This window comes from Rhineura floridana, chromosome 3 (genome assembly GCF_030035675.1).
Source record: "Rhineura floridana isolate rRhiFlo1 chromosome 3, rRhiFlo1.hap2, whole genome shotgun sequence".
In the NCBI taxonomy this organism is placed as follows: Eukaryota; Metazoa; Chordata; class Lepidosauria; order Squamata; family Rhineuridae; genus Rhineura; species Rhineura floridana.
The window spans coordinates 156341185-156369122 of NC_084482.1; the positions used below are offsets into that span (position 1 = coordinate 156341185).

Consider the following 27938-nt stretch of genomic DNA (forward strand, 5'->3'; position numbering starts at 1 on the left):
TATTAAAGCTTTATTATTTTTGCCAAGGACTCAGTATAAAAATATTTTTTCTGAATATTTTTAAGGTGCTAAAACTAGGTCCAGGGAGTTTTTAAAAGAAACACTACAACATCTCTTACGCCAGAAAAAAGATAAATTTTTAAAACTGTGTAAAACAGCTGGTATCATTAACATTTCTTTTGCAGGGAAAAGTGTGTATGAGTCAAAGCACTCTTAAAGAGCAGAACAAGCAAACAAGTCATTGTATAGTGATCATTAAGTGCATGATAGCAAATTGCAAGTATACATTCTTTTTTCTCATAATTCAGTCCCATTTATTTAGCACTAATTTGTTGTGTTTAAAATTGGTGTCATAGTACCCTTAGTTCAGAGCTCAAAATGTAAAAAGGACAAGATCCACAAGACATCTATGAGGCTTCAGAAGAGAGGCAAATCAAAGACTAAAAACTAAATGAAGATTCTTGAGAACTCCCTCTCCCCAAATATTCTATATTTTTTAACTAGCACGAAGTTCACATTTGTCTGTCCACAAGCTCTCTAGAAATGAATCAGGATTGTGCAACAGCACAATCAATGGATACTAGTCCTACTCAAGAGTAGGCCCATTGAAGTAAGTGGGCATAACCAGATTAGGTTCATTAATTTCAATGGGTCTACTATGAGTAGACCTTAGATGAATACCATCCAACACTTTTCTTGCAGTTTCCATTCATTTATATGGTGCTTGTGCAGACAAGCTTCTCAGGATTGTGCCCTAAATGCAGCCAGCTCCACCATTTCCCGAAGCCAATAAGGTTCTGAATTCTTTACAAGCAAAAGGCATCACCACCTCAAAGAACACACTTGGGACCTTTGTGGCTGCCATGTAAATTGTCTTTCAAACAAACAGAAGAGATGAGAACAATGACGGACGGTGAAAGAGACACTACTAATGATATAGTGATGAAACTGAGGAAGTACTAAAATGTTCCAAGGGAAAACAAAATTCACGAAGAGTCTTCCTAAAAAGACTGATCTAACACAGAAGTGGGAAACCTGTAGCCTTCTGGATGTCGTTGGACTACAGCTCCAGCCACAGCACGGCCAATGGTCAGGACTGATGGGGTTCGTAGTCGCAACTACTTCCAGAGGACCGCAGATTTCCTCATGCCTGATCTAACAAATTTGTTCCTCGCAGCCTCACAAATACAAAGGAGCAAGGCCCAAAGCTCTTAAGAAATTAGTATAAAAAAAAACTAATTCTGAGCTCTTTAAGATAACTTGGTATAGTTCACACTTGCAACTGCAAAATGGAGTAAAATGTGCATTCTATGGCCAAGACTTAGAGGAGGTTCCTGTTAGCTCCCTGATTTAGTCTCGCCAGAAGTATTTTTTACACACAAACATTGCTCCCTTTACATATATTGAGTCAAACCCAAGTCTCCAACTTGCAGCAAATAAAAAAATACATTATTTCCTAAGCCTGAAACTATTTACAAGTTGGTCTCCAAAAACACAAGGCTTTTTTTGCTTGGCACTTCTGGTTACAGCTTTTCAAATGGGAACAAGTGCTTTGCTTCGCCTTTCTTTTCCCTCTTGCTCTTTCTGGTTCTTTTGCCACCCCCACTCTGTTCCTCTGCTTGCCGATTTTGGGGCCACGAAACTGCCACATCCCCAGCTGGTTTCTCTGAGCTTGGTCCACTGCCTCCTCCATCTTCATCATCAGAGGAAAACCCAGCCCCCTTCTCCACCATTGCTCCTGCTGCCTCGTTCTGGAAGACAAGCGATAGAATGTTAACTGATGCGGCAAGAAGGACCGCTTCAGCTTGCAGTACAAAACCACCTAGACAGAATACCGGTATTCAGTTCCTATCTCCCCATTTCTGAATTTAAGGAGAACCGATTCCCCTTACCGCCAACTGTTGAAGAATTACATTAATGTTCTTTGACATCCTTTTAAATCTTTACACCCTTCATGGCTATTTTGGCCAAGTGGTCTTCAGTGTTTTGATCTGAACACTGCCAAATCCAGCAATCCAAATGGCCAGATTAAGACACAAAATGCAATCATATGCATGTCTACTCAGAGGTAAGCCTGCTAAATTCAGTTGATTTACTCCCAGGTAAGTCTGCAGAGGACTGCACACACACATTGAATGTAAACACCCCAATGTCTCTGCATAATCTCAGCATTAACTTACAGCAGTAAAATCACAGCTAAGCCAGTTTATTACCTTAGTAGAGTAGCGTTCCTTCAATCTCTCTTTGATCAGAAGCCCTTTCACCAGCAATTTCCAGTTTCCCAGCACTCTTTTCTCCCGCTTCTGTTTTTAAAATTCACTCAGTCAGAAACCAAAGGGCACACACAAATCCATTAACTGCAGGCCTTGTGTTTTACAAAAGAATTGCATGTCATTGACAAAACTCCATCAGCCCACAGAGGATATCAAAGTCATTATAAAATCTGTGATATTTGTTATATTTATCAGACACCTCATGCAATAAGCCTCTAAGCAACGTTCAATACTATATAAAAACAAGCGTTAAAACATACCAAAATACCAGCAGAATACAAACAATTCAAAAATAATGCAGCCAACCAACAAGAAAAAAATACCACCAATGAAATCACATAAAAATGAAAAATGCAAGCTAAAACTAATCACCATCAGATTGAACACACTAAAATTTGAGATGTTAAAATGACATTAAAATGTTAAAAGACCCTTACAATGTCTGGGGAATAAGGTTTTTGCCTGATGCTAAAAAGACAAAATAGGCATCAGGCAAGCCTCTTTTGGGAGAACATTCCACAAATGGGAGATCATCACCGAGAAGGCCCTCTCATTGCTACTTTCCATGCTTCAGAATGTTGTTCTGTTTGAGCATACAAGAAGCAGAAGAGCCATGGGAATGTAGCACTGAGCCTGCATTTGAAAAATAGGATTAAAACAGTGGGGCATGCAACTAAATGTTGTGGTGTGGAGTGTTCCTGTTCACAGTTCCAGACAGGCTCATCAATCTCCAGGAGACTCCATTCTATTCCCCCTCCCAACAAGTTTTCCAGTGTGTGTCCCACTGCAACAGTCAGCATTCCATAGCCACTAAGTATGTTCAGTCCTCATCGGGTTGTTTAATTTATTTTTATTTTATTGGAGTTCCTTTCCCCTTAGGGTTTTTTCCCCTAAACTTTTTTTTTACTCTTCTGCAAATCTTGGGAGTTGCCACAAGCCTACTGATACAAGCCCTCCTATTGTGCATGGATTGTCTCGTTTTGGCAACATAAGCATCGCTCGCACTTGAACATGAGAAATAGAGGTCATGCGCTCCCTATGGCTGAAGAACGGAGAAATGCGGAAACTCCATATGCACACTAGGTGTCAGCTTGAGATTACAAATGTTGAGGAATTCATCTAGAGAGGAGGTGCTACCAGAAACTGTGAAAACATACTATTAAATAGCTCTATATTTAATCCACTCTGTAATGCTGCCAATTTCTAGTAGTGTCATTTTCCTCTACTCCACTCTCAAAAGTGACTCTCACCTCCTTTTCCTTCTTTTCCCTTTCTACTTCCTCATTCTCCCAGGCTGCAACAAGCACTTCTTTGTACTCTTCACAGATTACATAACCTTCAGTGCTGGGGAGAAGAAGGCGACAAGAACTTGTTATTTATGCACTGAACAGGGACAGTTTCAACTGACAGAGGAAGACAAATGGCTGTCCAGATGCTGTTTATGCGTTAAGCTATAGCAGCACTTTCGAAGCGGCAGAAAATTGGGTAGAAAATTTCAGGGATCCTCTGAGGGGCTGAAAAATGGGATATAAACATCCTAATCCTGCAAATAGGAACACAGGAAGCTGCCTTTGGTCCATCTAGTTCAGTACTGTCTACATTGACTGGCAGCAGCTCTCCAGGATTCCAGATAGGGGTCTCTCCCAACCCTACCTGGAGATAATAATAATAATAATAATAATAATAATAAATATAATAATAATAATAATAACATTTTATTTGTGAGTCGCCTATCTGGCTGAATTAACGGATTGAACCTGGGACCTTTTGCATGCAAAACAGGGGCTCTACCACTGATCTACAGTGCTTCCAATCAATACATTTCACTAGTTTCTTCTATGGACATGAGAGCTTGAACTGATGCCTATTGCTTCATGTCATGGATGGAAGGACAGAAACACCACACACACACACACACACACAGAGCAGAGAGGGAGCTACTTTTGTCTACCTCTGGTAAGCTGGCACAAAGAGCAATGGGTGCTCAGCTCCCATTCTGCTAGGGTCATGGCAAGGCGACAGCTAAACCTCAGCAAACACTACTCTGTGATTACCACAGGCAGCCACCTTGGATTAATAGATCCCAGGCAGATTCTCCACTGACAAAACAGATGTCAGCCATGCCTGATAGAGGCCATCACAAGCCAACTTAGATAGCAGAACTGTGACATACACTGGATGCGAGTAGCCACCATGGAAATCAAATCCAGTAACAGCTGGAACACAGTCAATATCCAATTTACATGCCGCTCTATGAAGGTTAGGAAGCTTTAGCTGCACACAGCCTATAGGTAACATGCTGGGTTGGAAGAGATACACGTTCCCAAATTCATTCCGGGGAACCTGAAAACAAAAAAAGGTAGAGGAAATGAAAAAGAAGATTATGCTTTGAAGCAGAAATCAGGTCTTGCTGAAATGCTGCACACACAATTAGTACTACTTAGAAGGACAAATAATAGGAGATTTGTTGCAAGTGTGAGTACATTCTATGCTGCAAATGTACAAGAATGTTAGACACAATACATAATACAAAGCTTTAAGTGAAGTTCTACACCCAAGGATAAAATGCTATAGCTTTACCAAAGTACCTGATCAATTTATCTTTATTCATTTTCATTAGCATGGCAATATTTATTTTTATACTGCTCTTCTTCCCAACTGGGAGCCCAAAGTAGTGTACAGTATAATTAAAGCCATCAGCACAAAATATTTCACAGCACAGTTAAAAATCTAAAAATACAAACTTTAAAAACTGTAGTCTAATATCCCCAGGCACTTAATTTCCCAAATGCTTGGATGAATAAATAAGACCAGCAATGAATCTTTCTTGGGGAGGGAGTTCAAGAGTCTCCGGGCCACCACTGAGAAGCCCTGTGACATGGATTTACCACACATGCCACCTCCAGAGGTGGCATCATGAGCAGGGTCTCCCCAAACAAAGCACAGGCAGGCTCGCACTGAGGGAGATGATCTTAAAGTACCCAGTTCCAAGCCATTTAGGGCTTTGCATATTAGTACCAAAACCCAGAACTTGAACCCCAAGCATGGCTTCAAAGACCACATGATGAGATATTGGGGCAATTCCCCACACACAACCTCTGCAAGTTTTATCACAGAGTGCCACCCAAAAAACTAATAAACCTTCTAAAAGCTTGCTATTTTTGTGACACTGTGGTTGGTCTCAATACACGTACTGCCCAACTGCAGATTTTGGAGTAGATTGCTATGGTGTTGATTCAAGTCCCCCAAAGCAGTTCTATCTAATAGTAAAACATGGCAGCAACACTAGAGGAAAAGGGGACTCATGTTGCATAAGTAACCATTACACAGCTCCCGGAATCCTCAGACCTGTGCTTTTATTTGTAATTATGAGAGCCCTGTGCCAAAGTTGGAAACATTATTCTAGTTTGGGAGAAGAATGTCTTTGGGTGGTTGTCTTTTGTGCAAATAATTATGAATGATCTGTAGTACTTTAAGTGCAAATTGGTCTACAAAATCATGTTAAACATTTTGGGCGCTATCCAACTAACACATCACATCAATGCAAGAAGAAATTCTTGCAGTGGGACACACACATCACACACACCTCATGCCTTCCCAGATCTGCTCTGGAGGTTTGGAGCAGCCCCAAGAACAGATTTAGGGGGCATACAGGAGGTAGGGGGAAAATCCTGTTGCTTAAGTGGAAATCCTTGCACTGACGGGACCCTGACTTGGCTCTACTTTGGAAGATAAATGAAAATTAATAATGATCTCCTGAATTTTTCTAAAGTTCCCCAGAAAGAGCAGGGATGCCATCTCACATCTTCAAGTTTCCAACTCAAAAATAATCCCACTGAATCCAACACAATTAATGCTGGAATGCTAACTAAAGCTGCAAAGGTAACTCCATTTACCTGGGAGTAAGTCCCATTGAATTCAATAATACATTACATGGTTAGAATTGCACTGTAAGACTACTTCATTGGTTTTAGAACTTAATTGGGTAAGTTCCCGGGACTTATAGCATAATCCCACTCTGCAAAAGGCATATGATTAGAATCACCAGAGAAGTATGTTTTGTACTTGGAGTACGTATCAGTATTTTCCCCCCATGGGGCCCTCAAAAGCCTTGCAGTGCTGACAACACTGTTGCTGTTGAAAAATGAAGCAGTGTATAAATTAAATAAACATAGAATAGAATCAGGTGCACTGAATGCGATGGCTGTCAAACATGATCATTTTACTGGCAAATATATCTGAGTTTTGGAGTACTAAAGGGTGTCCACCTTGGAGAAGCACAGAGCACAGCAGGAGCATGGGGAGCACTCTGACAGGTGACACAGCAGCCACTGCCTGCAGGGTCAGAGCTCTAGTCCCGAAAGAGAACTTGAAGGGCAGAGGTTTGGGCACCACTGCGGGAGGAAAGCTTCTGGTTCACTCCCTGGAGCACTATCAAGCACAGGGCTTTGGTGAGAGGCATGGAGCATGGCAGGGTCATCTCACGTGATCTTTTCTCCATCTTACCTTTCCACCCACAGCCACAGGGGGCTGGTATTCCTCTGTCTGCCAGAGACCAAACAGTGGCAAGTCCTTTTTGTCTCTGTTTGCAGGTTCTGCCATTCGTGCTCTCCTTGCTTGGTTGGAGTAGCCTTTGACCATCTGTGCAAACACAACAGAGTCCAATATTCTCACCCATTCCCACATTCAAAGGGGCGACCTACTCATTTTCGTCGCAGGGAGGTATGTGAGAGCTAAGTGTGCACCAGGAACTTGGTCATCTCACTAGGAGGAAGAGCCACCTGTCGTCACTTCTGGTGTCACACCCGAAGCATGAAAAGAGGGCACACAAGCCACTCATGTATGCTCTCTCAGTGATCACTTGTAGTAACATCCAAGGCCACCATGAAAATGCAAGGCTCTAAAAACTACTATATTCTATTAAGTCATAGAAATGGCTATCCTGAACAACAGTAGCTCCCAAACTCAGCTCCCCAAGGTCTTCCGAATACAGGTCTTTTCCAACCTGGTTACCTTTAACTGGATATGAATGAGACTGAAATACTAAATATGATGGCTATATGCTACCTGCAGGATTGGAGACAGCATGCGTCTGAATACCAGCTCCTGGAGAACAGCAAGAGAGGGCTCTTGTCCTGGTGTTCTGCCTGTGCACTTCCCATAGGTACCTGGGTGGCCACTGTGAGAAACAGGATGCTGGGCTAGAACTCCCATCATCCCTCATCATAGGCCATGCTGGCTCTGGGGCTGATGGGAGTTGGAATCCAACATCTGGAGGGCCACAGGTTCCCTATCTTTTAGTCTGATATGGCAGGGCTCTTATATTCTTCAGCTCATAAGGTATCGCGCATGTGTCTCTCATTTTTCTACTGAGTTAGACACTTAACTGCAGCCCCAGAGTGCAGTTGCTGTTGTCTGACCTTATATGGCACTTCTCCAATCCTGACCACTCGAGCCTGCTTCAGCCAGGTGTCCTTGGAGTGCAATGTATGGATACAATCTCTGAAAGAGTCCAAATAAAGCAGCCAAAGATACCAACTGAACGTAAATAAATACATACATCTTTCCAAAAAGTGTACTCCACACTTAAAAAAAAAGGATTTGTGCCAATGCAACCCAAATTCTGCAAACATTAATGAAAATTTGCACAGCTCTGCTAATTCGGCATAATTCCACTTCTGCGAGTCGTGGAAGGGAAAAGGTGCTATGTAGATTACTAAAGTTCTGTCCTCCAGCCAACAGATTCCCACCACCACCACCACCTTTCCTGGCATTTCATCAGGTATTGTCTATGTATGTTTCATTCTACCAAGTCTAGTTATATACAAGGGCTAGCAAACTTGCTTTTTTATTAAGAAAAGAAAAAGAGCTTGAATTCAGCACACACAAACAAATCCTGCACTTCTGTTGTGCTTCCAAGAAAGAACAGCCATCAGGGTTTTAAGTTAACCAACATGTAAACCAGTAGCGGCTGGAGTGGTGGGGCCGAGCTATGGGGCCGCCCTCCTGACATCATCATTACAGCAGCTTTCCTGATGGGGAGAGGTTGCAGCTGCGTGGGACCACCAGCAGGAATGCCAGCTTGACTCTGCCAGTATGTCCACATATCCCCACCCTCACCGCCACCCAGCCCCACCCCAGCCCCATTCAGGTACGCTGCAGTGACGTTGGGGGTGGCTCCACACTGCCACATTGGCCACTATTGACAAAAACCTCAGGCAGCTCATACAGAAAACATTTGCAAGAAAAATGTTTAAAAGTGCTTTTTAAAAACCAACTTGGATTTGGCATCGAGTGCCTGCTAATATTATATACCCATGCCTTTTCCTTTCTAATAGAGTTCAGTGGGGTTAAATACAGGGAGTCCCAATATTCTGGCTGCCCTTCAGCATAACGCTACACACGTTTATAACTCCCATAGTGTTCTATGGGATGTACTCCCGGTTAAGTGTGCACAGGGGTGCAACCATAGCCCCTCACCTCTACAGGAGGCAAAGGACAGTCTCCTGCTCTCTTTGGCAGTTCCAAACATTTGGCGCATGGGGAAGGGAGCAGTGCCTTGCTTTGGTGCTGGCCAGATGAGACACTCCAAGTGCTTTGCTTGTCCCCCACAGACTGGCCAGCCCCAACCTTCCCTTAGAGAGGTGGAGGAAAAGGCTGGGGCTCATTTTGCCAGGTAGTGACCAAGATATATGGGGAAACTTAGGTAGCCACTGCCAAGCCAATCAGCTTTTGCCAGCTCTAACCTTCCCGTCTGGAGCCAGAGGGAAAAGCTGGCCCTTGTTTTGGTGGCAGGTAGCCAAAACACTCTGAGACCAGAACAGCCAGCCCCAACCTCCCTCTTTAATTCGGAACCAGAGGGTGGCAGCTGTGGAAACCTTCCCTCTGTTTGTGCTGAGCTCTCTGAAGCCTGGTACCAGCAGGGGCTCACACCCCTGTCAGAGTGTGATGAGGTGTTCCCTGGGCTGAGCAGAGATGTAGATCCCGGTTAAAATTTGTTTAAAAGTTTGACAAAAGTACTGGCAACAGGAAGTCCAGTATCTGATCACAGTACAGTATACCAAACGAAGTCACATTTCACACCATACACACCTGAAGGGTGACTCTCACCTGGAATATACAGCCTCCCCTCGGCAATATCCTAGTATAGCTGCTGTCTCTGGATAGATGGTTTCATATTTAAGGAGATGCCTCTTCAAGGCATAAAGCGGATGGTTCTTGTACTCGCCAATGGCTGTTGGCAGGGGCTGGTCCTGAAGTTTAACTAGAAACTGGGAATCGTGCCATTAGTGGTAGACTTTAGAGTTTACAACACACAAGTATATTCTTCAATTCTTTGGAAAACAAAATTAAAGGCAGTATCAGGGCCGACTAATACATGTACATTCATTATGTGATTGTGGCAGCCCTGCATGTGCAAAAGGGACGTCACTGCTCCAACAGCACTGATAGAACTTCTCCATCAACTGAGACCATCTCCTCCCAAATACTCACCAATGGTTCATCCATTCAGCTGGGAGTCCTAGAAAGCTGAATGAACCAGTGCCGAGACCTAAGCAATAGATCCACCAGATGTAATGTTGGCCACCAACTGAAGGCTATCAGTGGCTATTAATTATGATGGCTGTGTACACCTCTGGATACAGTATAGCTCTGAATTCCAGCTGCTGGGGAACACAAGCAGGAAAGGGCTGTTGCTCTCATGGGCTTCCCCATGGCATCTGGGAACACAATGCTACATCCCTGGTGGATTTCAAATGGTTTTTCTACAGGAAATTGTTTTAATTGTTGACGTTTCCACTGTTCAATGACTTTTAGGTGTTTTCAAAGCAATTCATAAACAGAAATGAATAAATAACATGAGAAATAATGCTGGACTAGGCTTTTGGTCTGACCCAGCAGGGCTCTTCTTACATTCTTTTGTGAGAACCAGCGCTCAGGTGCTCTTCACACAACAGAGAACTCAAGAAGCCCACAATTCCTGATATCGTCACGGCTACATGTGAACCAGAGAACCAGTTTTCCATTTGAGCACTCAGCCCAGCACTCACCTGGGAGCCCCAGGCGACAATGAATTGCATGCAGGCAAGCGAGTGGCCTGGTGGAGAAAGAAAGGAACCCCCAGCATAGAAAACCAAGCACCCCTCTTCTGTGCCTAGAATAGAGAAACACAGTCCCTCCCATGTCATCACCCAGTGGTCAAGAAACATTTTTTTTGCAGCTGGAAACTTTTCTAGCACTTTCCCCCCCAAACTATTATTATGCAGGGACATACCCAAATACAGATTCTGATCTACCTGTCTCACTATAGGAAATGCATGGAGGATCAATCTAGCAACAGCTGTTAGTTATACTCATGAACTATAACTTCCATTTTCAGAGGCTGGATTCTTCCAACGATACTTTTGGGAGGGCACACATAGGAAGCTGCCTTATACCAAGTCAAATCATGGATCTATCTATAATAATAAACTTTAATTTATAAGCTGCCTATCTGGCCAATGGCCACTCTAGGCGGCGAACAATAAAACACGATAAAATACAATAATAAATATAGTCAGTACAGTACAATACAAAGTTTACAGTATGATAGATTTATCAACATTTTAGTTCAAGGCTGATTCACCTTAGAGGTCTCAAAGGTTGCAAAGGCCTGATTAAACAGCCAAGTCTTCAGTCCCCGGTGAAATATATCCAGGGAAGGGGCATGACGAAGATCTATTGGGAGGGAGTTCCAGAGCGAGGGGGCCACCACAGAGAAAGCTCTCTCCCGAGTCCTCACCAACCTAGCCACTTTAGTTGGTGGGACTGAGAGAAGGCCCTGCGTGGCAGATCTTGTAGGGCGGCTCAATTTGTGACGGTGGAGGCGCTCCATCAGATATACTGGGCCGACACCGTACAGGGCTTTAAAGGTTAATACCAACACCTTGAATTGAGCCCGGAAAGCAACTGGAAGCCAGTGTAGATTGTAGAGCACTGGAGTAATATGATCATAACGGCAGTTATTTGTAAGTAAACGAGCTGCCGTATTTTGTACCAGCTGTAATTTCCGGACTGTTTTCAAGGGTAACCCCACGTAGAGCGCATTGCAGTAATCTAAACGAGAGGTGACCAGAGCGTGTACTACGAGTGGGAGCTGATGTACAGGAAGGTAGGGTTGCAGCCTTCGTATGAGACGCAATTGACCCCAAGCTGCTCGGCACACCGATGAAACCTGGGCCTCCATAGTCAGCCCGGAGTCAAGGATCACCCCAAGACTGCGGACCTGGTCTTTCAGGGGTAATCTTACCCCATTAAGTATCAGGTCGATGTTTCCCAACCTTCCCTTGTCTCCCACGAGCAGTACTTCAGTTTTATCAGGATTCAGCTTTAGCCTGTTTCTTCCCATCCATCCACTCACGGATTCCAGGCACTTGGACATGGTTTCCACAGCCGACTCTAGTGAGGACTTAAATGAGAGGTAGAGCTGAGTATCATCCGCATATTGGTGGCACTGCAGCCCAAACCTCCTGATGATGGCTCCCAGCGGCTTTACATAAATGTTAAATAGCATGGGAGAGAGGATAGAACCCTGTGGCACACCACAATTGAGAGGCCAAGGGTCTGAAACCACCTCTCCCAATGCCACCTGCTGTTGTCTATCGGAGAGAAAGGAACGGAACCAGTTTAATACTGTGCCTCCTATTCCTAATCCCTCCAGACGGTCCAGCAAGATACCGTGGTCGACAGTATCAAAAGCCGCTGAGAGATCCAGGAGGACAAGAAAGGTGAATTCTCCCCTATCTAATGCCCTCCTCATATCATCCACTAGAGCGACCAAGGCTGTTTCAGTTCTGTGTCCAGCCCTGAAACCCGATTGGTATGGATCTAAATAATCCGTTTCATCCAAATGCGCTGACAGCTGATTGGCCACCACTCGTTCAATGACCTTGCCCAGGAATGGTAGATTTGAAATTGGGCGAAAGTTGTTTAAGTCTTGGGGATCCAAGGAGGGCTTTTTCAAAATAGGTTTTATAATTGCCTCCTTGAGGGCTAATGGCAATACACCCTCGTTCAAGGATGCATTTACCACCGCCTTGATCCCCTCGCCCAATTTCTCTTTACAGCTCATTAAGAGCCATGACGGGCAAGGATCAAGGAGACAGGTGGTAGGTTTCACAGTTGACAGTACCTTGTCCACATCATCAGAAGAAAGAGGCCGAAACCGATCCCATTTGATCACATTATGACTGGTCAACTCTGGTCCATTATCTGCATTCACGGTATGCGAAATCGAGCTTCTTAGATGCTCGATTTTATCAGCAAAGTGCTTTGCTAAACTGTCACAGGAGGCCTTTGAGAATTCCAAGGGTTCCTGAGCAACTGGACCGACCAGGCTTTGGACCACTTGGAATAACCTTCTGGGACAACACTCTGCCGACGCAATAGAGGCAGCAAAGTAATCTTTCTTTGTTGCCTTTATTGCCACATGATAGGCAGCTACTGCTGCTCTAACTTGTGTCCGGGCATCTTCGGAGCGGGACTTATGCCACCGGCGTTCTAGTCGTCTCACCTCCTGCCTCAGAACACGCAACTGTGGTGTGTACCATGGTGCCGTCTGGGATCTTTCCAGGGGGAGAGGACGTTTCGGAGCCACTTGGTCTAATGTCCTGGTGATCTTTGTATTCCATTCCATCACCAGGGTTTCGGCCGAGTGACCTTCAGCAGGTTCCAATACCCCCAGCGCATTCAGGAATCCTTCTGGCTCCATCAGGCGCCTGGGGCGGACCATTTTAATAGGTCCTGTGCCTTTGCAGAGGGTGTGTGGCATCGAGAAGTCTACATTTACCAGATGGTGGTCTGACCATGACACAGGGATAGAAGTAATAGTCCCTAACTTCAGAGCACTTTTCTCCTCCCCTAGGACAAATACAAGGTCGAGAGCATGACCGGCTACATGGGTGGGCTCAACATTACTAGGGTGCAGTTCCCAGGAAGTCATGGTTTCCAGGAAATCCCGAGGGGCCCCATTGAGAGTGGTCTCGGCCTGCACGTTGAAGTCACCCACCACCAATAATTCTGGGGACATCATACGTACACCCAAGACCACCTCTAGCACCTCGGCCAGGGATTCTGCCGTGCAGCGAGGCGGGCGGTACACAAGCAGGATCCCTAAACTGCCCTTCGGGCCCAACCTCCAATACATGCAATCAACAAACTTGGTCCCAAGGAGAGGAGACCTGGCAAAAACCAAGGACTCCCGATAGATGACAGCCACTCCCCCTCCCCGCCTTCCTTCCCTCAGCTGTTGTGCATAACGGAAACCTGGCGGGCACATTGCCTCTAAAATAGGTGCCGAGGCTTCGTCCAACCAGGTCTCCGTTATACATGCCAGGTCTGCAGATTCATCCAAGATCATATCATGGATGCAAGATGTTTTCTGTACCACAGACCTGGCATTACACAACAGCAAACAAAGGTTGGTTGGAATCCTGCATCTCCCAGTATTCTTCAGGTTTTGGGCAGACCTGGAACAAGGGATGGATATTATGCATCTATCCCTTGTTCCTCTATTCTGACACGGTCTGCCTCCAGCACCATACCATCGTCTGCCACCCAATGTTTGTATGTATTGGCCCCCATCCCTTTTTATCACGTCCCCCCCTGATTTACACAGTAAATCAGTATTATCTATGCTGAGTAGTAATGACTCTCCAGGATTTCTGTCGTGGTTTCCCCAGCTCTACCTGGAGATGCCGTGGACTGAGCCTGAGACCTTTTGTATGAAAAGCTGATGCTCTACCACTGAGCCACAGCCCTTCCCCTAAAACAATAAGGGACAGTGACTGATGCTCTACTTGAGGTATATCCACTGGGATCTGGTTGACCATTGCTCAAAACAGGATGTTAGAACAGGATGTTAGAACAGGTGGACTATTGGCCTGAACCAGCAGGGCTCTTCTTCTTACAGATCAGTTCCTACAATTTAAATTGTTTTAAATTTTTAAATTGTGTTTTAAATTGTTTTTAAAATATGTGTTTTAAATTGTATATTTGTTTTAATGTTTTTGGTTGCTGTAAACAGCCCAGAGAGCTTCGGCTATGGGGCGGTATACAAGTGCAATAAATAAATAAATACATACCAGGAAGGCCAAGGCAGGCCACTTTAACTGGGACATGCTTGATCATGAACGATCTTCAGTTAAACAATTAAGTTTTGATTGGTGAAGGGTTGCACTATGATAAACTGCTTGACAATTTAGTAAAAAACTTGGTCCCTTTTGCTTATCTCTTGTGCTACACTCAAATGATTATCTAAACCTAAATTATCTGTTAATTAAGAATTATCTGTTAATTAAGAATGTTGAAAACACAACATAACCTGCCTCCGTTCAAGGGTCTGGATTGCAATTACCATCCTAGGCCTAAAATCTCATCCACGCCCTCTCATTGCCGAAGCAATTTGGCACTAGCTTGGTACCACTGCCACACCTTAGTCCTCCATTACTCCCCTTTTGCTCCTCCCCAAGGCCAACCTCATGCCATTTAGTGAAACCCATTCACTAAATGCAAGTCAAATGCAGAATGCACTTGACTCCTAGGCACCCTCTTCCCAAGTATTTCCATCACCAGGTTTACACGAACCAGAAACCAAAGAGGATGGAGGAACACTCAGCCAACCTGGATTTAGTCTTGTGGGGGGGGGGGCGGGGGGGCGGAGAAAACTAACCAGGTCCTTCCTACTTACCTCTCTTTCTTCTTTTTTCTCTCGTTCCACAAAAGGGCTTCTGTATGGTTCCAGAGTGTCCTGCCACCATTCGGCATCCACACGACACTTCCTCGTTGAAGTCATCCACGCTGGATCGTACCTTTGCGTCACATCTTTTAAGCACCCACCGTTGTCAATGCCAATGATGTAGCACACAGGTTTTGTGGCATATTTGAAGCACAGCTGAGGCTGCCCAACAGTGCCATGAACACAATCCACACACACCCACCTGTCTTCCCGTTCAAGAAAAACCTCAACCCACTGATCTGTGCCTCTTAGTTGAACTGGCCCAGCCTCTCCTTCTTCATCCTCTTCATCACTCGAAATTATTTTGTTCCTTTTCTTTGATGGATTTGAAGAACTTGGGGTGGCTGTTTCCCCCGGCAAACCCTCAATTGTCTCAGAGTTCTTGGCTACTTTCAACACTGAGGGTCCAGGTTTCCACCGGCTGTTAAGAGCTACTTTTGCTTTAAGGGTTGCCACAGATGATTTCTTCCTACTGGGAGTTTCAAAATCTTCATCAGAGCTGCTACTTTCATCCCCATCTTCCTCTGAAGCGCAGAATTCAGAATCGCTGCCCTCATCGCTTCCACTCTCCTCTTTATATGACACTTTAGAGGCCACTTTTCGTTGGCGGTCATTTTTGGTCCTCCCCAACCTTTCCTTTTCCCTCAGGTCACCAGATTCCTTTACTTTTGGAACAGCACTGAGTCCTATAGATTTATTTATTGTCTTTTTGGCTCCAATAGGGGTTGACTTCTTGTCAGCTTCCTGGCTCCTTGACCCAATTCTCTCTCGACCAGCCCCTGCCTTGGTCTTGCCTGGCCCTGTGCATTTTTTCAATGCAACTTTAGGCTTTTTGGCAGAGCCATCCAATACCTCAGAAACTGCACTGACAGAGCGCTTCTTAGAGGAAGACTTTCCCTGAAGCAAAACAAAACAAAAAAGAGAACAGTGATTTTCAAAAGATAAAGCAGATGAGACAGAAACTCTGCTGCTCCATTAGGATCAGTCTCAAGATGTCGGCTGGAACTAGAGAGCTGTTCTGCTCTGAATTGAGAGTTCTGTACATTCACCATAGTGAAGACAGAGAGAGCCCACAACCCTACATGCACCATAGTGCACACATGGGGATGCTGTAGACTTTGCCATTCACATTAATGGAGGAGCCAGCTCTGTGAGTAAATATCTGTGTGCACAGGGCTGTCTCTTCCAATTATTTATTTATTTGCTGCATTTCTATCCCACCTTTCCTTCAATGAACTCAAGGTGGCATACATGATCCTTCCCCCACCTTTTATCCTAACAGCAACCCTCTAAACAAAAATAGTAATACATTCTAAAAAAAATCTGAACTGCCTGTAATGCTCTGGTTAACCTGCCGATTTGAGAACTACTGCTTTACAGCATCATCCTATGAATGGTTACTTAGAACTCTCACTGTGATCCAGGAAAGCACGGAGAGAGCCTACCAATGGCAATATTTACCTTTCCAGCTGACTCTTTCAGAGGAATAGGTTGCAGAGACAACACGAGACGGCACAGTAGCTGCAATGCTCGTAGAATAAGCAAAAATATCTATTTTAAAAGGCAAAACAAAAATTAATTAATTTGTTGGGAATCTGAGTGATGCAAATAAAGTTTTTTCCCTTCCCTACATTTTGTTTTTAATCATTTCCACCCACAGGATGAAATCTGTAAAGCTCTCTAGATTAAAAACCAACTAAAAATGATTTTAAAAAGTCCTTTTCCCCCAACAGAGAGGCATATTTGAGACTTTAACCTGCTTTCCATGTACTATGAGGGGTGAAGTTGCCCCTATGCCAGTTGGGGATCCATGCCGTTTCTCTTCTAGAACGCCCAGCCCCTTGAAAGAGAATGTTGCCCGCACAGTAAGCTGAGCATGAAAGTAGAGGACTTTCCACAGATGCCAGTGAATTACAGAGGAGGTTAACAACCATACCACTTGGGGATGTGTGAAGGTTGTGTGTGTTTGTTATTTATTCATTAAAGAATTTGTATACTGCTTTTCATCAATCTCGCTCAGAAATTTTAAAAATATTAAGCAGTTTATAAATTATTTTTAGTAAACAAATATTTTTTAAAAAATAATTGCAAAAGTGGTTTCCAAAAACAACATTTAACCAAATGAAATAGAAACAAGAAAATGCAACGGTAACCTTCAACTTTTTCAGGCCCAGGACTCACCTTTAACCCAAACATGCATTTAGGCATCCATTTCTTAATTTTTTTACCCTGCATTTGTATGGTTGTAGTGCTGCTGTCACAACACACCTTAGTTCAGACCACAACCCAGTAGCGGGTCCCAACCCACCAACTGAAAATCAATGCAATAAGACATCCTATAATACCAAAACATCCTATAATACCAAATCTTCATAAAACCTACAAAATCAGACCGCTTATAATCCACAGATCAGAGTGGCTAACCAGACCTAGACCCATCACTAGTTTGGACAAATAAGTAAAAATGTATTTAGGTGGTGACGGAAGCTCATCAAGGATGTAGCTGTCCATATCAGCAGGGGAAGCGAGTTCCCCTAGATCAGTATCCTTCAACCAGTCCCCAGATGTTTTTGGACTGCAAGTCCCATCAACCTCAGCCAGCTTAGCCAATGGCCAGTTGTGATGGGAGTTGTAGTTCATCAACATCTGGGGAACCAAGGTTAAGGACACTGCCCTAGATCATATAGAAAAATACAAATTCCCCAATCCTTTATCTCCATCATATTGTTCCCAGCATGATTGTAACAATAATGATCTGACACACCCTGAAAAGCCTTGTCACTTACATGTACCAATTCTTCATCATCCTGTGCAGCATAAACAGCAAAGCGCCTCTCTAGGGTGGACTGCCAACTTTCTTCATAATCAGAGAGTTCCCCGTTGATGGTAAAGGTCCTGACAAACCTTGAAGAACAAAACAATGGTCTGTTTTTCTCCTTGCCTGGTGAGTGTCTGAACAGCTCGTGCCCATTAGGAATCTTCAAGTATCTGAATGGTTGTCACACAGAAGATGGAGGAAAGGGCAGGACTAGAACCAATGGGTGGAAATTGCAGGAAAGCAGATTTTGGCTAAACATTAAGAGAAACATCTGAATGGTGAAAGTTGTTTAACAGCAGAACAAACTGCCTTAGGAGGTGGTCGGCGTTCCTTCACTGGAAGTAGTTAGGAAGAGACTGGATGGCCATCTGTGAGGGATGCTGTAGTTCAGATGTGGGGATCCTTGGGACCTCCAGATAGTGCTGAACTACAACTTCCATCATCCCAGGCTATCTACAATGATTGCTGGGCGATGGGAATTGCAGCACAGCAACATGTTTTTAAAGATGTTCTTAGCATTTTTGTTTGCTGCCCTGGGCTTCTTCTGAGAGGAGGGGTGGAATATAAATTTAATAAATAACAAGATTTGGAGGGCCAAAGGTTCCTGACACTGGCTGTAGTTGCACCCTGTATTGAAGAATATCAATTGAACAGGGGGCTGGGCTAGGTGATCTTCAAAATCATCCCCCAACTCTGTTGATTTTCATAGGGAGAATCTCTCCCATTCTTAAAATTAAAAAAGGAGGAATACATAACTTAATCTTGGATGGCTGTTCTTGAAAGACAATCTTCCATTCGTCACATGTAAAAGTACAATGCCAATTATTAAAAATAAGAGCTGGATAAAGCGAGAGACCCTTACCATTTCACAAGATTTGACAGGTACAGGCGGTCTACACAGCCTGCAGGCTCTTTAGTGAATTGAGTGGGGATGATAGAGAAGCCAATAGCTTGGAGATCGGGCTGACTACAGATCCGGTTCCTATGGAAACCATTTGCCAACAGGCACAGTAAGTGAACCTATTGGGGGGGGAAAGGAAACAGATCCCAAAACAGAAAAATGGCAACAGTAATGCTACATGATGCTGTTTTCACACCTCAAAGAACAAGCCCAATACTGACCCAAGACATCCAGTCTGCCATTAGAAGCTTGAAGCTGTGAAAGGTTATCAGTAGCAGCCTGGCTGAAAAAACTCCTCCCTATGAGGGACTCTTAACACTAGCGGTTATTTCCACCAAGACGTGCTGTGGCCAAGAGATTCAGGAGCTGTCAGTTTGGAATATTTAAAGATTTGAGGTGAGGAGAGAGACTTATCAACACCCTACCCCTCTGTCCCCAATGTCTCTTACAACTGCTGTCAGGAGATGGAAGCTGCTAGAAACACCACCTGCCAAGGGGCCTACCCAGCGAGGGATTCTGTTAACATCCTGGTTATCTGTTTTATTGTATTGTGAATATACTGTTAAGTTGCCTGGAGAACTTCAGTTAGTAGTGAGGTATAAATATTTCAAATAAATAAAACATTATGTTCTAGTGATGGCAATTCAACCCTGAAAGCTCCCACACCACCTACATTTGGGCCCTGCTACAGCTACTTTTTGAGGTAAGAACACTGGAAGACAAGAACAGGGTCTTTTCTGTGATTGCCTCTGTACCAGTAGTCTTTTTAAGACCCAGGACCCACCATTAATCCAAACATGCATTCTGGAACCCATTTCTTAATTGTTCCTATATATTTGTATGGTGGTAGTGCTGCTGTTGCAACCCACTTTAGATTAGGCTGCAACACTGTAGTGGATCCCGACCCACCAGTGGAAGACTAGTGCCCCAAACAAAGGAACAACCTCCTGGTTGAGACAAAAAGAAGCTCTTCCTTTTTTGCCTTTTGTGAGGTTTACAAATCCCATCTGTTTCATCTGGTATTGGCTTGCTAATTTAATTGACTGCTAAATTTACCAGCAGGCTGTGGTTTCTTTTCTTTTCTTTTTCCTGTGGCTGCACCTGGTGCTCTTTTAACTGTTCAGCTTATTGTTGAAATGCATTGCCTTGTTTAAATTTCAGATGCAGTTTTAAATATGTTTTTATTGTTTACCTGCCACTTTTGGTGAAGGAAAAGCTGTTTTTCAACACATTTTTTTAAAATGGGCACATTTAAGCCCAATCAGATGAAAGCTGCACCAAGATTTCAACAGTTGTATGTAGAGAAAAAATTGATTCTTTCAGCAACATTGGTGGTGTTTGCATAAGTAACTGTATACCATGAATGCAAAGATCACTCTGATTTCATTTTTCTCTAGGGCGAGAAACAAACCATGATCCCTGGCTTAGCATTACATCTGAACTAGGGATCCTGGTTTGGCTTCACACCATGGGTTGTTTGGAATCCAACAAACCACGATTCCTGGTTCAGATGCAACGCTAAACCAGGTATCACAGTTTGTTGCTCCTGCTCGGAGATGAGCAGAGCAGGAGCCATCTACACATTCATGGTAAACTGTTAACTATGGTTTATCATGAAATACAACCTCCCCTACTGTGTGCTAAATACCTCCCCACTTCCCCAAAATGACGTGAGATGCATAGGAATATAGGAAGCTGCTTTATATTGAGTCAGACCATTGGTCCATGTAGCTCAGCATTGTCTACAATGACTTGCAGTGGCTTTCCAGGGTTCCAGATAGCAGTCTTTCCCGTGTTAGCCAGAGATGCTGGGGAATGAACCTGGGACCTTCTGCATGCAAAGCAGATGTTCAATTGCTGAGCTATGGCCTTTCTCTGAGCTATATAGCTCTCTTCTTTGCAACAGTATGTTGGATTATTTTTTGGAAATACTAACATGCCTGGCTTTCCAATAAACCTCTCTGCCAAATGCCAGAATAAGGTTAACAGAACAGATGTACAATTTCAGGAAGCCTGGCTTTGAGCCTTGCAGTCTCTACCTTCTTCTGACATATTACCATTGCGGCATCTTACCTTGTGTGTGTCTTCATGAACTTCCTTGTTGAAGCGTTTCATCATTCTACGGAGATACGTCTCAAACTCGGACTGCCTTTTCTCTCTGCAAGATTTGTACAAATAAATCACTGGTGAGTCCAATGCAGCGATGCTACTTTTCTAGATTCACAGCAGGAGTCTGACGACAGAAAACACAAGAGCTCCTACCTTCTTTGTCCCTGACCTTCCCACGTTGAGCAGGGAAGGTCTGAAGGAGGCTTTTACCCGAATTCACTTGAGTGTGAATAGAACCCTTTGTGAAGTTGGGGACTCTGATAAAGGGAAGGATGGCGACTGAGTGGGCAGGGCTGGCATGCACAACTCTATGCCACCCATATGCAAAGAGTGTTCCTGCTCGGGCCTAACTGGGCTTGTGTGTGCTACTGGTTGTGTTTCCTTTATTTGTATTCTGCTTTTCTACTCAATCTAGGCTGCCTAAAAAAAATAACAGAACGACATATTACAGTAAAACAAATAAATAAAATACATAAAATAAAAAAGTAAGAGCAATTTAAAAAATGGATCCTTCCAAAGACAAGAAAAATCACAAACTAGATACCAACCAAGCAGCACCAAAAGCTTAAGCGAGCAGATTTTTTTTTTTTTTGCACCTGAAAGCAAGCAACATAGACATATGATGAATATATGTTAAGGGTGGGAACAACTTCCACTCATGCAACAGTATTTTGGGGATGGAGGGGGGCATGAGGGGGAGGGAGTGTAAACTCTGTCGCATAAGGTGAAGTTGTTCCATTCAGGCAGTGACTTAGCTGGATTCAATCCTAAAGTCCAGGTGCCATAGCAGAACCCATCTCAGCCACCCATCTCAGTTCTGAAGATGTAAGTACCTTGAGCAAGGCGCAGCAGAGATGCTTTAATATAGGAGCTTTTTCATCCCTGTGGTGCAGGAAATACAAAGGAAAATCAAGCACAAAGTTCTCCAAACACCAAGCTCACAGGTCTCAACTTACCTCCTCTCTCTTTTCTTAGCCTGTTCAGGGGTCTCAATTTCTATCTCAACTGTTTTGTTGGGCAATGTTGGCACAGGAAGGTCTTCCAGCTGCTCTATCTCAGGCTCACGAAGCTCTGGAAACAAAAATCCAAATCTAATTGGTGTGGTTCCAATAATAGCCAATAAGATACTGAGCACTGAAATTCTAATTCAGGGCTGTTTCCACTACTTCTCAACATCAGAGTTATCAAGGCAGGGCTGCCCACCTGTCAGTCACATGATGTTTCCATGATGGCAGATTAAGTAATATTTTTATAATAATAATAATAAAGAATGACATCAGGTGACCCTTCTTTCCTTGAGTTCAAGCCACACTTTGACGGAAGATCCCAGCTGATCCAAGCAGACTTGAAGTTACCTTCAAGCCCCACTTTAACCAGCTATACTCCCAAGATCCTGACTGGACAATCTGAAGTGTAGCTGATTCCAGAGGGACTTGAAGTCACTGCTAATCAGCTGATCCACAGCGACTTCATGCTCCACCTTCAGCAGGGATCGGCCACACAGGGGAGCTCCAATTGGGTAAGCACTTCTTTGCCCCGGGAATTGGAAACATGTCTGTTTTGTTTGGGTAGCATTCCCCCAATGGAACAGATACGTAGCGTGGGTATACCAGTTGTCAATGGAGACCTTGGTGTCAAAGAATGCCAGTTTCCAGCAACAGCTGGTTTGTTAACTACACCCATTCCTGGACTGGGATAGCCTGCTATCGGTAACCCATGCCTCAGTGACCTTGCATTGGGATTATTGGAAAGTTGAAAATGGACTGGAAGCTGCAGCTAGTGCAGTTTGTAGGCAGCGAGATAGGATCATGTAACCCCTGTTCTACCTATGCACTGGCTATCTATGCGTTACTGGACTAAATTCAAGTTTAGTGATGGTTTATAAAGCCTTATACACCTCAGGCCTAAATATTTCCAGGAGCACCTCTTCCAGTATTACCCAACTCAATCCTTAAAATTGGAGAGAGGGGGCTCTGCCAGAATATGGGGTGTGGAGATGTATAGAAGAGCCTTCTCCATGGTAAGGCCCCAACTCTGGAAGGATCTCCCTTTAGAAGTGCATCTGTCTCCCACATTTTTATTTACCCAGGCTTTTGAAGTTTGAGAAACAAGAGGGGTACTCCTCGTCAGCAATGTATGTACTTCTGTTTTAACCATTTGGGACTAAATATTTAGCATCAGTGTTTTCAGCTGTGTGTGCCATCTTATGTTCTTATAGTTGATGTACATCATCCCAGGCTCTATCCAAGGAAGAGCGATATATGCTATGTATAAATAATCTGTAGCCATTCTAGGGTTTGCGTACGTACAACTGAGAAGTCTATATAATTCTATAATTCTATAAACATGCTTTAGATTGCAGTCCTATACACACTTACCTGAGTCATCTCTGTTGACTTGAATGGGGCTTACTCCAAGTAGATGTACTTAGTATTGTCTTGTTAAAAGCTCATTTGAGGCATTAACACAATGGATAAATACTTCAACTGAGCTATGATAAAACCCGGGTGATTCTGACATGACAATAATACACTCAAAGAATGATAAACTGAAATAATTAATAACAGGGATTTACACAGTGGAAAATAAAAAAATGCACTACCTTCCACATCTTCCCACTCGTCCTCACTTTCTTCATCATCATCACCACCACCACCACGCTCTTTGTCATCTCTCTTTCTCTTTGTGACATTAGATTCTTTTTTTGCATTTGTCTCCTTCTTTAGGGGAGTGCTCTGCAGGCCACTATAATGTGCAAAAAACAAATAATTACAGAGTGAAAAGGGACATCAAAAGTCATCTAGACCAACTCTCCACTGATGGAGAAAATCTGCTGCTACAGCTTCCCTGATAGGTGACCATCCAAACTCTGGCTTCTGTGACAGTCTGTTCTAGTGTCAACCAGCTTCCACCACCAGTAATTTCTTCCCAGTGTTAGCTAGTTTAAGAAAAACAACAATCAGTATACTCAAGGGAGCTTAGAGATTATGACTCTGACGGCCCCACTAGATAACAAAATCTCTTGCACACACCCGCACACACACATATATACATATACATACACACACAAAGTTCATAAAGATTCTCTTGAATAAACTGGGGAAACAAGGTAAGACTCACCCACCACAACAGGGAAAAACCCTTGACTTTACAAGGGCTTTTTTAACAACAGGAGTGGTCAGCCTGCAGTCAAGCAATATCTGGAGGGCCATAACTCCCATCATCCCTTGCCATTGGCTATGCGGCTAGGGCTCATGGGAGTTGGAGCCCAACAACATCCAGAGGGCCACAGATTAGCCAACCCTGCCTTACCAGAAGATCCGTGGACCTATTCACATTTTCACTGAGATGGGATTCACTGACATAGAATCATCCACAGTAGTACAGCATTCCAAAGTCATGTGTGTCTTCATCCGTATGAACAATATAGGAAAGAGAACAGGTGCATCTGCTCTTTAACATCTCATCCACAACCACTTAACTTGGAGAACCAGGACTGAGAGGATTAATTCACATTGTGCTGGACTGAGGACACACATACACAGGTCCAATCCAGCACAACTCTTAGGATGTTCTAATTCAACTTTCCACAAACTGGTGTCCTCCAGATGTTTTGGACTTCAGCTGCCATCAGCGCCAGCTGTGATGGCCACTGACCACATTGGCTGGAGCTGATGAGAGTTTAGTGACAGTTTTGCACCCATGCATCAACATAATGCTTTCTATGGGTTCAAAGAACAGGGCTAAGAGGCAGAGCCGACAAGAGGCCAATAATATGCCCGATCCTTCTGTCCCTTTTGCCCTAAATTCCACACAGAAGGATTACATGGGTGGATGTTAGGATTCAGGAAATAACAAATAGCTCACCAAAAACTCTATATGAACTCATTTACCTGCATTTCCCCCGCTTTTTACCGGAGCCTTTACTTTCTGCCATTCTATTATTTTCCTTTTTTACTTTGGACTTTGATTCTTTCTGATTTGAATTTCTGCAGGGTGGGCAAAGGACATTCCTCTCACATTCTTTTTCCTTCTTATTTTCAGATGAAGCTTTAAGCGAGCGTTTTTTCTTACTGGGTCTTTCCTCTTCAAAATCATCTGTATTAAATTGGAAACAATTTTTTAAAAAGTTAAAAATCCATTTAGGGGAAAATGCATGTCTAATCCAATTTAAGCAGCAATATTAGTTATGATTTTTTCCCAAGAAAACTTTGCCATTTCCTCCTTCCATTAGAGTTTGAATCAATGCTAATGTGATGAGCTATGAACCCAAAATTTTCACCAGTCGTTTTGTTACTGGTGCTGTTTCTTTTATTTTTACTTATTTATGCAACCAACAACCACCAGAGGGCAATATTCAGGGCTGCTGTTCCATTCACAAAATGGCTTTTAATCTAGCACAGGAATCCACTAAACTAAGAGAAGGGATGGGTGATTTTTGCAGATTCTCCATTGCCGTTGTAGGCTCTCACAATGCTTCCCAGCTCGTTTTGAATGGTCCACCAACCCTCTGGAACAGGTTGGGGGGGCACAGGGGGCTACAACAGAAAGGAGGAGTCAGTGAATGTTGCCTCCCCTCTTATGTTAATCTCCATTGGATTAAAAGCCATTCTGCAAATGGAAGGACAGTGTTGGATATCGCCAATGATCTTTACAAAAGCAGAATTTTAAGACTTTGGCAAAACACTTTTCTGAGGACTCTGTTGAACCGATTCCTCCCCTCGCTGGATCGTGGTGCACCAATCTCCCCACATAAAAGAAATTCACGCACAGGCATCTTCCATAACAAAAGTCCCATGGCAATTGGCAAATGGCGACGGGGGCAGGACTGTGAAATCCAGAAGCCCCTAGTCATGGTCTGGTACATCGGCGGTGGATACAGATTCAGACGGATCCATTGTTAAAGACTATATTTTGGAAGACAATCTTACTTGGTCACGAGTGATCGCCAAGAAGAAGAAGAACCGATTCCAAAATAATTTCTATGCAGCTCAGTTCTGTTCACACTTAATTAAAAAAAGCCCACTGAACTCAGTGGACTAACTTCTGAATAATCATCCATAGGATGGGCTATATATACCTACAAGCAAAACTACTCCTGTGGAACTAGTACTACCATCACACATGTCCATTTGTACCTAGCCTTACTACTTGGGGAAGTCTAGTAATAGTAGTGTTCACAGTTGCTTGTCAGTCACCTTTGCTCAGTTGGGGGGGGGAGCTGCAATCCTGAGCATATTTACTTGGAGGTAAGTCCCACTGAAAGCAAACATATGAAACACAGACCCAGAAAAGCAAAACTTCTTCATAAAAAGAACAAGAGCTCTTCTTTAAAAAAAATAAGATTAAGTTTTGAATATAGATTAGGCTAGTAGTACAAGTCTACTATAACAGGGCTAGCCTGTGCAATGATCCTTCTTTGTAGGTCAACAGAGAAGAGCTTCCTGTTTCTTAAGGGTGAAATTCAATAACACAGGTATTATTTAAAGCAGGGATGGGGAACTGTGGCTCACCAGATGTTGCTGGACTTCAGCTCCCATCAGTCCCAGCCAGCATGGCTAATGGTCAGGAAGGATGGAAGTTGCAGTCCAGGAACATCTGGAGATCCTCTACCCCACTCCATTCTAGCAGAAAGCACAGCAAGTCAGCTTAAGTCAGACATTTCTTTGATCATCCCATCTCTTTTCATTCTCTTAAATATTTATTTTATTTAAATCAACATTTCTATCCCACCCTTTTATTGCCATTGGGGCAGCTTGAAACAATTTAAAATCATAATACAATAAAACCTATTAAAATACAAAGAATGCAATACACAAAATATACAACAGTAAAATACACAACTTTTAGTCATCTTGATCATGCACTGGGAATTTCTGCTGTTTCTAAAGAGGGCATTCTTGTCTGGGTAACAAGCCTAGCATCTTCACTATTTAAAGGAGGCAGAAGGAAGCTACTGAGCAAAAGCCTTTTCTAGTCATCATGTGACATGTTGTATAAGGTATCAGGCACATGTTATTTTTAATTCACAAGTATGTTACTGACCTTTGTCATTGATCATGGAATTCTAGCCAGAGTGTATAAAAAGCTATTAAATTTTACCTGTTGCAAGAGGGTGGGGGGGTCAGATCATTCATGACCAGCACCACAAAATGAAATAAGACTGCAATCCTTACCCCATTATCTGGGAGTAAGCCCCACTGAATTCAATAAGACTTACTTCTGAGCAGAAATGGTTAGGATTGCGCCATTAGGTCTGTCGAGGGGGAAGGATGAGAAAGAGCCCTGTAGTTAAAATAATGGAGATTTTCCCGCAGAACTTATTTGAAATGCCCCAGCGCTCCTGCTTATGTAACCACTGTCTGTGCTCCCGGCGGGTCTTTCCACACTCACCCTGTCGATGTCCCTGCGCTTTAGGACTGGAGGGGGCGGCTGCAATTTCTCCCTTGAGTTTCTTACCCGACCCCTGCAACTGCAGGGACCCCTTGCGCTTCTTGACCATGTTGATCGATTTCTTCCAGGGCAATCGACCTGGAGGTGTGGCAAGAAAGGAAGGCAGGCCAGTGGCCACCAGAAGGCGTGGTGGGGACGCAAAGGAGGAAAGTCTAACCGAAGGCAGAGAAAAACGATCTGCGGGAGAAGCAGGTTTAAAAACAAAGCGACAGCCCTGATTTAGAGTAGGGCAGTTGTTGCATGCACGCACAATCACCCAACGCTCCCTGGAGGTGATGCTAGACCCTGTTGTTCCTTTTTCTCGTAGGAGGCCCTGCGGGACGCGGGACTAGCAGCGTACATTCTCCCGTTGTTGCTCCTCCTTTCTGACGTCCCTTCCGTGCCGGGTCTCTGAGCTGCATGCAGCTGCAGCCTCAAAGAGATAAGAAAGCTTAACTTTGAAGAAAGGAAGATGCTATTCAGTGACAAACGAGTTTGCCTTACTCAGAAGCGACACCGTTTTTAACCACTGCTATAGATATGGGCCTTTGCAAGTGAAGTCAAGAAATGTGAGTCTTAATAAGCACATACAAACAATATAAAATCTGACATTATTTTAGTGGCGCTTAC

At 43.7% G+C, this 27938-nt stretch overlaps 1 protein-coding gene across 1 annotated transcript; it reads right to left on the minus strand.

Moving 5' to 3' along the window:
* Window positions 1-27713, minus strand: XPC (XPC complex subunit, DNA damage recognition and repair factor). Its single transcript, XM_061618424.1, has 16 exons — window positions 27270-27713; window positions 24770-24974; window positions 23479-23621; window positions 21833-21947; window positions 20841-20925; window positions 18729-18886; window positions 17835-17952; window positions 16510-16599; window positions 15001-15945; window positions 9384-9544; window positions 7694-7775; window positions 6780-6914; window positions 4447-4616; window positions 3524-3617; window positions 2214-2303; window positions 1-1751 (listed from the first exon to the last, which is right to left on the minus strand). The coding sequence occupies exons 1-16, from the start codon at window positions 27376-27378 to the stop codon at window positions 1524-1526; spliced, it is 2928 nt and encodes a 975-aa protein (XP_061474408.1). The 5' UTR covers window positions 27379-27713; the 3' UTR covers window positions 1-1523.
* Between the last annotated feature and the right edge of the window lie 225 nt (window positions 27714-27938).

Bases quoted from the DNA above. Each gene is read 5' to 3' on its own strand.
- XPC (XM_061618424.1), bottom strand. From the start codon at position 27,378: ATGGTCAAGAAGCGCAAGGGGTCCCTGCAGTTGCAGGGGTCGGGTAAG. The intron at 2,304-3,523 runs GTGAGAGTCACT...TTTTAAAAACAG, and splicing joins GGGAAAAGAAGGAAAAGGAG to AAGCGGGAGAAAAGAGTGCT. The intron at 1,752-2,213 runs GTAATAAACTGG...CTTGTCTTCCAG, and splicing joins AGGAACGCTACTCTACTAAG to AACGAGGCAGCAGGAGCAAT.